This window comes from Barbus barbus (assembly GCF_936440315.1).
Source record: "Barbus barbus genome assembly, chromosome: 17".
In the NCBI taxonomy this organism is placed as follows: Eukaryota; Metazoa; Chordata; class Actinopteri; order Cypriniformes; family Cyprinidae; genus Barbus; species Barbus barbus.
Genome location: NC_136745.1, coordinates 29,727,454 through 29,741,235, shown reverse-complemented (window position 1 = coordinate 29,741,235; position 13,782 = coordinate 29,727,454). Strand labels below are relative to the sequence as shown.

General features: G+C 43.8%; 1 protein-coding gene across 2 annotated transcripts in view; it reads left to right on the top strand.

Moving 5' to 3' along the window:
* LOC306883689 (gamma-aminobutyric acid receptor subunit beta-2-like) overlaps positions 1–13,782 on the top strand; it is a 54,705-nt gene that overhangs the window by 37,051 nt on the left and 3,872 nt on the right. For both annotated transcript variants that reach the window (XM_079439090.1, XM_079439091.1), the window contains exons 6-8: positions 292–429; positions 2,935–3,087; positions 13,401–13,645. In XM_079439090.1, the coding sequence (XP_079295216.1) occupies positions 292–429; positions 2,935–3,087; positions 13,401–13,645 (536 nt within the window). The remainder of the gene's footprint in view (positions 1–291; positions 430–2,934; positions 3,088–13,400; positions 13,646–13,782) is intronic.

Below are 13,782 nucleotides of genomic sequence, written 5' to 3'. Positions count from 1 at the left end.
CAGGGTTGAAAACAAATCTAACCTCATTTTAAATTAAAAGAAAACTAATTTCTTAGAATATTTAATAATGTAATATATTTAAATGGACAACCTGAGGATGATGATCAGCGTTTTTGAGGATCAACTCTCTCTTTGTTTAAAGTCCCATAAAGCTTGGATTGGATGCAGAAGGAAGTAAGATACAAAGTCAGTCTTTATGCAGAGCTCATTTTCTGCTGCTGTTCCTCGGTTGTCCTCATATGTATGGAGATGCACAGTTTGTTTTAACGCACGTGTGTTTGGATCCTCCAGATGGCTACACCACAGATGATATCGAGTTTTACTGGCGAGGGGGAGGCGGAGCCGTTACTGGGGTGGAGAGGATCGAGCTGCCTCAGTTCTCCATCGTGGACTACAATCTCATCTCCAAGAACGTGGTTTTCTCCACAGGTTGAGTTTATTCTCCTTTGTGTGTGTTGTAGCGTCGGGACCTTGAGTCAGAAGTAACGTCTGATCTAGGGCTGGGTGTATAGCATATCACTGTATGAGTTTTGTCATGATAACGGTACATATTATCTAATGAGAAAATTATTTGACAAGTGAAAAAGGTATTTCAGTTTTTTTAAATTTGAAGGACACAAACCAAAAGATATGATTATTCAAGACTTCAAACAAAAGTCAAACTAATATAAAACGGATGGGTCTCACCCTGAATTCTTTGAATTTTTATCAGTGTTGGGTAGATTACTTACAAAATGTAATCTGTTATGGATTTCCATTTATATGACAGAAATTGTAGTTAGTAACGTAATCCTTTACATCAAACATTTTAGGTAATATAATAAGATTACTTTTAGATTACTCGTTTATCACATTGATTTAAATAGGATAATTGTGTACGATATTGAAATAGAAAATACAAAGAGCAAGAAAATACATTCTGTTTATTGTTATTAATAACAAGTGCATTAAACACTACATTACTGTAAGATTTCCCAAACTAGAAACTGCAGGGGGTTCATGAGTTTAGGCTGAGAAAGGTTAATAATGAATTAAATCATAAAAATGGCAAATTAAAATAAATAATTTTAAAGTAAGTAAAAACGATTAAATATTTAATTTACCTGATGTCATGTGACCATTAACCAACATCAGAGGACCATGAAGATGCAAATGTGTTACTTAATTATTAAATTATTACCTTAAAATCTCAGGGGTACTTCAAGTAAATATATTAGATGAAAGAGGTTCAGATGACAAAAAAAAGTTTGGGAATCCCTGCATTACATGTAAATAAGAAAATAACGTGAATTTGTGCATTTTAATGTATTTGAAGACAAAAACCGTCCGAAGTCAAAGAAATACATGGGTAAATAACCCATAATTGAATGTGTTCATCAGTAATGTTGAGAAAACACTTCTTGAAATCGAAATATTTATTTTTTAATTTTTTTGTTAATCCAGTGGTGAAATTCTTTAATTATATCCGCCTGACTATACACTGAACAAAATAAAGAATTTACTATTTTTGTTTTAAGGTAAGTGCATGCAATCAATTTATTTGAGCTACATTTAAATAAACAAATGTGTTAAAGTAAATTTGTTAAAGTCAATCAAATTTGTTTATTTAAATGTAGCTAAAATTAATTGATTGCAACCACTTACCTTAAAATGTTTTAGTAAATTCAATTAATCATTTTTTTTCAGTGTATTGTCTGGTCTTTGTGTGAACATCCGCCAAACTGGAAGACTTTCTGAATCTATAGAAGCGGTTGGCTATTTTAGAAAAGAGGAAAAAGAAGAATTAGTGGAAATCAATAAATTCATTATAATTTATTGCAATTGAGTGAATAATTTTTTATTATGTATAAAAATGGTTTTTTAAAATGTAATATAAATTAATTACAAGAACTTAATTTTTAAAATCTGATTACATATTCCACATTACATGTAATCAGTTACTACCCAGCACTGATTTTTATGAACTACATTCAAAGGCTACAGCCATAATACACACATCTGTGAGCACACAGAAAGCTGATATACGGAGATACAGCCCCGGCCTGGTATGATCTCTACAGTCTATCCGGCACAAAAACATCACAAGCTGAAATGCTGTGGTGCAGACATTATTGCATTCATATATAGTTACAGTGTCCTTTTGCTAAACCTTGAAGCGATGTATGCGATGAGTAAGCATGTGAGTAAGTGCACATAATTTGTTTTTCTCCAGTCTTATTATCATCACTGGTCTGCCTTTCAGGAACAGATAAAGTCACGCAGTCTGGCTGTCTGACTCTACCCACGCTCTCAGACACGCCGCTTATTATTGTGACCGGTTCTGCCACCAAATATACATTTGAGGTGGCCTGTGTTTACTATATGGACCAATGCATTGAATGATCAAACTAAAATGATCAGCATTCTGCAATACAAGAAAAAGACTAATGCTAAAGAAAAGAGTTTATTGATAATGGTCAATCCAGTTTTTTTTTTTTTTTAAAGAAATTATGCAGTATTCTATTAAATTGATTAAAGGATTCATTACATTACTACTTATCAAAGAAACCTGAAAAATTATGTATCACAAAAATATGAAGCAGCACGACTGTTTTCAATAATACAAAATGTTTTTTGAGCATCAAATCAGCATATTAGAAAGATTTCTGAAGGATCATGTGACGCTGAAGACTGGAGTAATGATGCTGAAAATTCAATTACATTTTAAAATATATTAAAACAGAAAACATTTATTTTGAATTGCAACAATATTTGACAGTTTTTACAATTTTTGTTTAGATAAATATAGCCTCAGTGAGCAGAAAATACTTATTTTACAAACTTTTACCGACCCCATGCTTTGTATGGTACGATTACTGCAATTTCCAAAACGGTAATCCCTAGATGCTACTAAAGCATGTTTGAAACTGTCCTTCTTTTCCTTTTTTGGACCAGGTTCTTATCCTCGTCTGTCTTTGAGTTTCAAACTCAAGAGGAACATTGGTTACTTCATCCTGCAGACCTACATGCCCTCGATCCTAATCACCATCCTGTCCTGGGTGTCCTTCTGGATCAACTACGATGCTTCTGCTGCCCGTGTGGCTTTAGGTGGGACATCTGATCATGTGATGTGTGTTATTGTTGGTGGAGATGTTTGTTGGGCTTATGGGGACCATTTTATACTGTCTTTATTTTGTATGCTCAGGGGTCAGCTATGATGGCTCTTTGGATTTACGGTTCTTGTTTTACAGGCTTTTTTCTGTTTGCCTCTCATTGCAGTTGAGTAAAACATCAGTGACTGGGATTTTGCCAAGATGTGTTTCTGTATCAACATCCTTGTTGGTACTGGAACAACATTTCCTATATTGTGCCACAGTGATGGCATAATTCTTCTAGGTTAACCTGGAACTTAACATCACCTGTTTCCCTCTACAAAAACCCAATATAATTTTCATGTTGGCTTTTGGATTATCGCAGAAAATATGCTCTGTGACCAATGAAAGTTTATGATTTTGTGCATCAAGATAATCTTCAGAAATGAACACAACTTTTATGCATTTTGACAACTGTGTTTGAAACATAACGAGGCTGTGAAAGTGAACTAGTGAGTAGATGAGTTTTCCTGTTTGGTCTGAGAAATCAACCTCTGTAGACCCATTTAGCCACTTGTTATGAACTGTCTTTTTCAAAACAAGTAAAATAACAAGAGGGTATTACTGATTTATTTAATGGCCTAGAATAACACTTGAAAATATCTTGAGCTAGTGTGAACCGCAGACCTTATTTCAGACATTTACCAGTGCTGGGTAGATTACATACAAATTGTTGTCTGTTGCGGATTACAAATTACATGATAATTGTACACTGTAAAAAACAAAAGAAAAAAGTTGAGCAAACTTAAAAGATTAAGGCAACCAGTTTCAGCAGATTTTTGAGTTTTCTCAACTTATTTTTGTAGGAGATTTTTGAGTTTTCTCAACTTTTTGTTGTATAAACTTGAAGTTGAGGAAACGTCTAAGGATACGTATGTAACCTTGGCTCCCTGAAGGGAACGAGTCGCTGCATCTAACGCTTTGGGAATGCCCCCGGTGAGACACCATACTGAAGCATGTGTGAAATCAGTCCAATAGCGAAGCGAGACGTCACGAGCGGGGTGACGTGATCAACCAGGAAGCATAAAGCGACATCCGGCAAGCGCACATGTTAGCTTCTGCGGAAGTGAGTGCCTGCAGGGATGCAGGGAGTATGGCAAGGAGACGCAGCGTCCCATTCCCTTCAGGGAACCATGGTTACATACGTAACCTCAGACGTTCCCCTTCAGAAACTCGAGCTGTGTCGAACGCTTTGGGAACAAGAATACCCACTGCGCCATATGAGCAAGTCCCTGTCTGGTGGGTATCTAGCGAGCACATCAAGACGAGAGGACTTGGGACCCTGGGGTAGATGTCAGGTCCAGACTGTAGAACCGGATGAATGTGTGCACAGAGGACCAGCCCGCTGAAGCACAAACATCTTGGAGGGCCACGCCCACTGATAAGGCCTTGGTGGCTCCATCGGTGACGGGAGGCCAGAGGACCCATAGGCCAGTATGATGGTCTCGACCACCCACCGACTCATGGTTTGCTTGGTCGCTGGTACCCCTTTCTTAGGTCGACCAAAGCAAACGAACAACTGATCTGCTTTACGCCACTGGTAAAAGAATGCCCTAGCCATGCCTGGGGCAAACTCCCGGCCCAACACAGCAAGTGCCTGGAGGTCCCATATCCTCTTCAACGAGGATATAGCGAGCAAGAAGATAGTCTTAAGCGTGAAGAGCTTGTCTGAGACATCTTCAATGGATTCAAATGGAGCCTTACACAGAGCCTCCAGAACCACTGCCAGGTCCCATGAGGGCACCTTGGTGCATTGCACCGGCCTTAGCCTCCGGGTGCCACGGAGGAAACGTGTAACTAACGGGTGTTAGTTCCCACTGACTGACCACCCTGAAGGGCGTGGTAAGCAGCTATGGCGGCCACGTAAACCTTTAGAGTGGAGGGGGATAACCTTGCGGAGAATCGCTCCTGCAGAAACTCCAGAACTGAACCAGTTAACTGGGTCTAGCAGTCGCTGTCCGCACCAAGAAGTGAATAGTTTCCACTTCAAGGCGTACAGTTTCCTCGTGGTGGGAGCTCTGGACTGGAGTATGGTCTCAACAACCTCGGTTAAGAGACCGGATGCTATGAGCTGTTCCCCCTCAGGGGCCACGCCCACAACGTCCATAACGCCGGGCGGGGGTGAAAGATGGTGCCTCCCGCCTGAGAGAGGATGTCCCTCCTGATCGGAATCTCCAGTGGAGAGCCGTCGAGGAGAGCCACAAGGTCCGAGAACCATACTCTGGCTGGCCAGAACGGGGCTACAAGCAATAGACTAATCCCGTCCCGGCGTACTCTCTCCAGAACTCCCGGGAACAGAGCAATCGGGGGAAATGCTTACAGACGAAGCCTTGGCCACGTCTGCACCATGGCATCCAACCCAAGCGGAGCTGGATGTGTGAGGGAGAACCAGAGCGGACAGTGTGTTGTTTCCTGCGATGCAAATAGATCCACGTCCGCCTGGCCGAACTCTTCCCAAAGGAGCTCCACCACCTCGGGGTGGAGTCTCCACTCCCCGGGCCTCAGTCCTTGTCTTGACAGGATGTCTGCTCCCTGATTGAGGTGCCCAGGGATGTATACTGCTCTGAGAGAGAGGAGCTTTCCCTGAGCCCACAGGAGGACCTGGTGCGCCAGCATGTAAAGGGGGCGCGAGCGCAGACCCCACTGCCGATTTATGTAGGAGACCACCGACATGTTGTCTGTGCGGACAAGCACATGGTTCCCTTCCAGGAACTTCGAGCTACGTCCGAAGACGCTATGGGAACGCCATCAGCGTGACCGACGCTCTGAATATAATTTACAACCAGTCTAATGGATGGGCGAGGCGTCACGGGCGGGGTGACGTCACGACCAGGAAGTATATAAGCACGTGCGGCAGAGCCGGCGTCAGCTTTTTGTCATTCAGCAAGCGCTCTGTGTGTTGTCAGTCTGATTTTGTGTCTTGTGAGTCTTATTTAGTGTTGTCTGTCCTAAAAAGATGCCTAAAGCAAAGGCCAAGACAATGGGCGATCCCAGATCGCGTTTCAGGTTGTGTGTTAGTCCCTGCCCTCGCTACATCACGAGTGCGTGTGCGTGGTCTGCCTGGGTGCGGAGCATGCGGCGTCGGCTCTCGAGGGAGCCGATTGCCCGCACTGTGAGTGGCTCTCGCTGTGCACACTCCGCACCCGGAGGGCTCTCTTCGAGGAGGGAGCCTTCGTGAGCGGTGCTGGTCCCGCTGCTGCCGAGGCAGAGCGGCGGCTGCACTCGTGGGGCTCACAGGCTGATCTGGCTGGCGAGAGTGAGACGGACATGTCCCTATCTCCTCCCGTATCCGCCAGATCTGGCGTCCCGTCTCTCGGGGAAGCGGTTCCTTCCCCCCGAGATGAGGACTCAGCGCTTCGTCTCTCTTCCTCCGAGGAGGTTGATGTGACGAGCGTTTAGGAGGTTTCGCCGCCTCTGTCGCCCCAGTAAAGAAAGCGAGCTCTCCACGCGGTGTCGGTCCCGTTTTGCCGAGGCAAGCGGTGGCTGCGCTCGTGGGGCTCGCATATGGATCATCAGATCCAGCGCCCGCTCTCTGTGCTCGGAAGCGGTTCTCTTCCCCAGAGAGAGGGCTCGACGCCCCGCTTGTCCGAGGAGGTGGATGTGAAAGATGTCGATGAGCTTTGTAAGCTCCAGTGTTTGCACAAGCACAAATAAAGCCGGTCCCGCTCTGCTGCTCGCGGGGCTCGCAAAAAAAAAAAAGGCTGATCTGGCTGGCGAGAGTCAGACGGGCATGTCCCTATCTCCTCCCGTATCCGCCAGATCTGACGCCCCGTCTCTCGGTTTGGAAGCGGTACTCTTCCCCCCTGAGACGAGGGCTCAACGCTTCGTCTCTCTTCCTCCGAGGAGGTTGACGTGACGAGCGTTGGCGAGGTTTCGCCGCCTCGTTCGCTCTCGAGCTCTCCGTGCGGTTTCGGTCCCGCTTCTGCCGAGGCAGAGCGGCGGCTGCACTCGTGGGGCTCGTAGATCTCAACGCTTCGTCTCTTCCTCCGAGGAGGTTGATGTGACGAGCGTTCACGAGGCTTCGCTGGGGGCGGAGCACGCGAAAATCGGCTCTCGAGGGAGCCGGCTGCCCGCATTACGAGCGGCTGCCGCGAAAAAAAAAAACCTGCCGAGGCAGAGCGGCGGCTGCGCTCGTGGGGCTCGCAGGCTGATCTGGCTGGTGAGAGCGAGACGGACATCTCCTCCCATATCCGCCAGATCTGGCGCCCTGTCTCTCGGTTTGGAAGCGGTCTCTTCCCCCGAGACGAGGGCTCGACGCTGCGTCTTTCTTCCTCCTAGGAGGTTGATGTGACAAGCGTTCACGAGGTTTCGCCGCCTCCTTCGCCCCAGTGGGAGGTGGCTGCTGGGCGGGCAGCCTCCTCTGCATACCAGCTCCTCACATAGGGCTGCGCAGAAAGAGAGCGTCGCCTCTCGTGCTTCCCCGAGGCGGAGCCGAGGACAGCGGCGCTCCGCGCCGGGGACTTCGAGGCCGAAGGCAGACCTGAGGGATGTCTTGTCGGCCAAGAGGTCCTCGACGAAGAAGTCCTGATGGGCGAGCCCCAGGACTTCGGAGGGCGGCCCCTACTGGGGTGGAGCGGCTTACACCGCGGCACACGGTGACCGTCTCCCCTCGGTGCCCTCCGGGGATTTGTCTGTCAACCCTGCAGTTCCAGGGCACAGCAGGTCCCAAAAAGGCGAGTGGTACTCTCAGGTTCTTCCGCGTGTGATTTCAGCGGGCCTGAGAAACTCGCCTCAGCCGCCAGATCATGCGTCTCCTGCCGGTGCGCCGCAGCGAGGCAGCGGTCTGGCCGCTTCTCTGACACCAGAGGTCAGTCTCGAGAGACTGATTCCCTTAGTAGATCATTTTGGCAGCTTGGCAGCGGCTGCCAAATGTGTCTCTTTGGGTCCTGCGGACGGTAGAGGCTGGCTATTCCATCCAGTTCGATGGGCCACCTCCGCTGTTCAACGGGGTTTGCGTGACTACGGTCCGCCCCGAGCAGGCTCTGGTCCTGGAACAGGAAGTTGGTACTTTGCTGAGAAAGGAAGCCATCGAGTTGGTTCCACCTCACGAAGTCCACACCGGCTTCTACAGCCGGTACTTCATTGTTCCAAAGAAGGATGGTGGGCTGAGGCCCATACTGGATTTGCGGCTCCTGAACCGCTCAGTCAGTTCGCTGAAGTTCAAGATATTGACGGTCAATCAGATCGTGTCTCAAATCAGGTCCGAGGACTGGTTTGTCACGATAGACCTCAAGGACGCCTATTTCCATGTGTCCATCCTTCCTGCTCACAGGAAGAGGGGTGAAGCAGATGTGGAAGGTTTTTGGCCAGGCACAGGTGGACCTCTTCGCCACTCGAGAGTCAGCGCAATGTCCCCTCTGGTTCATCCAGCTCCTCCGGGACTGGACGCTATGGTACAGACGGGGCCGAGGGCCAGCCATTCAGCATTCCTTGTTGCTCGCGTCACCCGACTCGTGACGTCTTGCTTCGCTATTGGACTGAATTTACACGTGCTTCAGTACAGTGTCTCGCCGGGGGCGTTCCCAATGCATTCGACGCAGCTCGAGTTCCTGAAGGGGAACTCAAAAATCTGCCGAAGCTGGTTGCCTTAAACGTTTAAGTTCTCTCAACTTTTTATTTTTTTACAGCACTGTAAAATAAATAAATAAATAAATAAAAAGTGGAGCAAATTTAAAAAGTTTAAGGCAACCAGCCTCAGCAGATTTTTGAGTTCTCTCAATTTATTTTTGTAGGAGATTTTTTGTTGTATAAACTTAAAACAAGTTGAGAAAACTCAAAAATCTGATGAAGCTGGTTGCTTTTTTTTTTACAGTGTAGTTAGTAACATAATCTGGATTAGGTAATGTAATCTGACTACTTTTTGATTACTTTTAGATTACTTTTTACCTAACTCGTTTATCACAGACTTGAACGTGATTATTGTGTACCATATTGATGGGGAAAAAAACAACAACAAAAAACAAAGAACATATATTTAATTCTTTGTTATCTACTGTATATTGTGAAATGCATTAAACATTACATTACAGCAGGGTTTCCCAAACTGGAGTCCATGAAAAGCTTTACTGAAATTCTGAAATGTAGAAAGCTTGGGAATCCCTTTATTACATGAACAAACATTAATAAACATGAAAAACATGACATTACATGGCCAAAGTCGTCCAGGTTTGAAATAATTTTGTCCAGACTTTCGATATTAATAATTAGTAAAGGTCACTGGAAATGATGAAGACATAATATTTCCCAGCTATGCTAGGCAGTGTTTAGTAACTTGCACAATTTTTAGTCTCATTTATGTAATTGGTAGACTCAATTTCCAAGCTTTACTACTAATTCCTGCTGCACTCTATTAACAAATTCTGATTCTGATTCTGATTCTGATTCTGATTTATAGTCGGATATGGGATATTCCTTCTCAACACCTGAGATTTCCAACTGTAGAGGACACTTGAAAGACGATGTAGGTGCAGGTGTTCAGAGTCTCCTGCCAAACAAATTGCAGAGAATAAGCAATGGTGCGCATTCATTTTGCAGGTGTTAGATTTTCGACAGGTTTTTTTATAACCTCTAGATAAACGGGTTATATCTTATAATGCTGATGCTTCTACTCATTGATTCATTGAATTTGCTGAAACGTGATTACCTACCCCCAGGTGTTGTCATGTTCATTAGATGTTACAAGTTTCCAAGTTGGAAGCTTAGCCAGACTTTTAATTGAGGCCATAGGGTTTGGGCTTTACAGCCACTTCAATTGGCCAAAGACAGAGGCAGTCTGAATGACATGTAAAGCGACCGATAACAGTTCATTTGTTCAATGCCATGTTTAGGGGCAGGTAACAGAACATCATGCAACCACGCATCATTCATTCAACATCAGCATGAAAGTATAGCAAATAATGGTGCAACAATCTGCATTAAAAACCCTAAAAAATTTGTTGAAGATGTCTGCAAAGGTTGTTTACCTTTTTAATGAGAATTCTTAATCTAAAATGAATAAGCACCAATTATTTCAAAGATGTGCATTTCAGCCATTAGGCGTTCTCAGTGCTCATCTATTTGAAGCACATCTCTCCACTTTTTAGTGGCCACAGCCAATGTGTTTTGAATACACACCGTTTTCATAAGCCCTTGTTTCCTGCTGGATTGTTAAATGGCGGCACAATCTAGGCTCTCAGAAATCTGGTAGAAGTTTGCAAAGCAGATTAAGACTTTTCAAATCTGACTTGTTGAAAGTGTATCTAGTTTATTATGCCTTATGCATCAAGCAGTCTACTGAAGTTTTCTTTGTAGGATCAACAAATGATATTGATTCAATTCAATTCAATTCAAGTTTATTTGTGTAGCGCTTTTCACAATACAGATCATTGCAAAGCAGCTTTACAGACAATTTTAAGTTTCTACATTATATTTAGGAGTAGGTTATTAGTGGCGACTGTGGCAGAAATGTACATTAAGAATCTTGCAGTTAGTTACAAATTAAACGCAATCAAACAGACAGTGAACACTATTAACTGCAATGAGTACTTGTTGCGATCAAACTTTGCCATTGTGAGTAAACGTTGCGATTAAGCAAAATTTGGTAGTTTTATATGTTGTTTGAGGGTTAGAACCTCAGAGGTCTTCTGGGGATTGATTCAGGAACGTGTCTTGGCAAAATCAAGGTGATCTTAGTACATCTGTTCCCCAAAAAGAGAATTGTTCAGCGATTGCTCTTTCATATTATGACTCATATTTGAGATCTTTGGTAGATTTTGGTATTTTAATTTTTTTCAAATCAGAGTAGAATCGTCTGAAACTCTAGAGGAGACAATCATGAGATGAATCTTCGGTTTTTCTCATTGCTGCGTAGGAGGAACTAGATATTGTGGTTGTGCTTTCCTTTGGGCAGTACCTGCCTGTGCTCCAAAAGAGGAGGCGCAAATTGCAAATGAAATTGTATGTTGCTTGGACTCAAGTGGGTCTTAAATCTGCCTCTCTCCAGTGAAAATACGGTGCTGCCAGTGCTCCCCTCTCCCTCCCGCTCCAAACTCTATTAGGAGTGCTCTGTAGCCTCTGCTGATCTGCGTTGATGTATTACTGCTGATTAAGCTGACAAACTTTCCTCCGGTCGCTCTTTACTGACGTGTTTTATGTCCAGGGCCATGTTCCTGCCATTATGACAAAATGGCTTCTTCTGACGCTGATACTTGGGGGGAGGGCACGGGACGGTGGAGAATAGATCACTGATGATAGTGAGCCGGGCCTTTTGTGTTTGGGTGAACTTGTCAGAATGAATCTGTCTGCAGTGAGGGGCATGTGACAAGGAAACACATGTCTCAACCTTGCTGTATTGTTTAAAGAGAAATACAGCAGCTCTGTTACAGACTTGATGTCTCGGTTTCTCTACGTGGCTTCAGAATGAATTGCTTGAGCTTTCTACACTGAACGAGTTTGCTATGTGTGTGTGAATTTGACCAAATGGAGATGATGATGAACAAATTAAACATTTCGGAATATGGGAAAAATGCTGATGAATTGTTCTTTGACTAATTTGGAAAATGGCTAGAGGCGAGCTTAGAGGCAAGCAATAATCCATCGAAAAAATTTGACACTTTATAATATACATGCACCATATATTTTTATAATACATTTGACAATAAAGCAATACTTTGATTTAACAAGGATGCATACTGTCAAAAGGGACAGTAAAGACATTTATAATGTTACAAATTCTATTTAAAATTAATGATTTTCTTTGGAACTATTCAAAGAATCCTGCAAAAGTATTAAGAAGCACAAGTGTTTTCACCGTTGATGATAAATCAGCTTATTAGCATGATTTCTGACGGATATCACTAGCTACGTTTACATGGACACTTTTTGCTTCCATCGGAATGAATTAATTCTGATTGACGAATCCGAACATAGTGTTTACATGAATGCTAAATAAAGTGATCGGGTTGATGTGAGCGTTTATATGTCACAAGCTTCTGATCGGATTGAATCTTTTGACATGCGCACACTGCATGAATATTCATGAGTTTCCCGCTGTTGTTGCGTATTGTTTTAAAAAGCACACTTGATATTTATTTACTTCAGGTCCTAATTAGTCGACGACCAGCACATTAACTATTGTGCAGTGCTGCTTACTTTAGAAAGCAGTAAAAGTGCCCCTTCCTGCGCCCAAAACCAGTCGTCTGTGGATGAGAGTCTTAAACAAGGACTGGTGGGATGTTGTCCTGCTCCACTTCACAGTGAAACTGCGTTTTATAATGACTGGACACTCATTTATGACACTTTTATTCACCGTGAAGAACAGCTTGTTCCGTGCGTCATACGTCATTGTGCTATTTTTACGTCACTGCACATGCGCAGTACTTTCCAGTTTCGGTTTTCAATCCGATCAAGTGTTTACATGTCCTCTCGTTCGGATTACAAAAGGAATAAACCACCCCTTACAATCCGATCTAAATTTTAATCAGAGCTGGCCAATTCAATCCGATTGACGTGTTTACATGTGACTTTTTTTAATCCGACAGTGCTTCCTATTACGATCGGATTATTAGGGTCCATGTAAACGCAGCTACTGACATTGAAGACTGGAGTAATGATGCTGAAAATTCAGCTTTGATCACAGTAATAAATTACATTTTACAATATATTCACATAAAAAACTGATATTCTAAATTGTAATAATATTTCACAATATTTCAGTTTTTACTGCTTTTTTGATCAAATAAATGCAGCCTTGATAAGCATAAGCGGTCCCTCCTTCACTGTAAGTCCATGGGGGGTTTTTGTGAAAATCTTCAGTCTGATTGCTTAATAATAGCCTCAACAAACTGCAAATTTTGAGCCACCAGAACTTTGTGAGGTGAGTTGCATGAGAGCGAACAAACCACTAAACTTTTAATTTTCATCATGCAACTCATCCCAAAGTGTTCATGCTTCATGAGTGCTACCCGATATGGTGCTTCGTTTAAATCTAAAAGCACATCTCTAGGTATATCTCAGTGCTTCTCTCTGGAAGCGACGTAGCTCACGGCACATCTCTTCGATTCGCATTTGCATTAGCGCATTGTATTCAAGTTGATTGTTGTCAAAGTTTTCATAATGGTTTCAAGTTGGAAGATGACACATGAATAACCTCTGTAATTGCTTCGTTGGCAGCTCCTACTCAGCACTTGCTGGATAATTACGTCTCACTTCTCTTGTTATATAAAGCTGCAAATGACTTGAGCTGCACAGTACTGTACTTAATTATGCCTGAACGCTTTCTCTGAACTCCAGGTATCACCACCGTGCTGACCATGACCACCATTAATACTCACTTGCGAGAGACCCTTCCCAAGATTCCCTATGTGAAAGCCATAGACATGTACCTGATGGGCTGCTTTGTCTTTGTGTTCCTGGCGCTGCTGGAGTACGCCTTTGTCAATTACATCTTCTTCGGGAGAGGACCTCAGCGGCAGAAGAGAGCGGCGGAAAAAGCCGCCACGGCCAACAATGAGAAACTCAGGCCTGACCCCAACAAGGTACTGCTGAGCTTTCCACACACACACACACACACACACACACAGGTCGCGTGTCTTTAGGGTTTGTTGACAAAGGCCTCTGGTCAGTAGGTGGTCGGTTCTCTGAGGTAATATGTTGTGTCCTTTCAGGGTCAGAT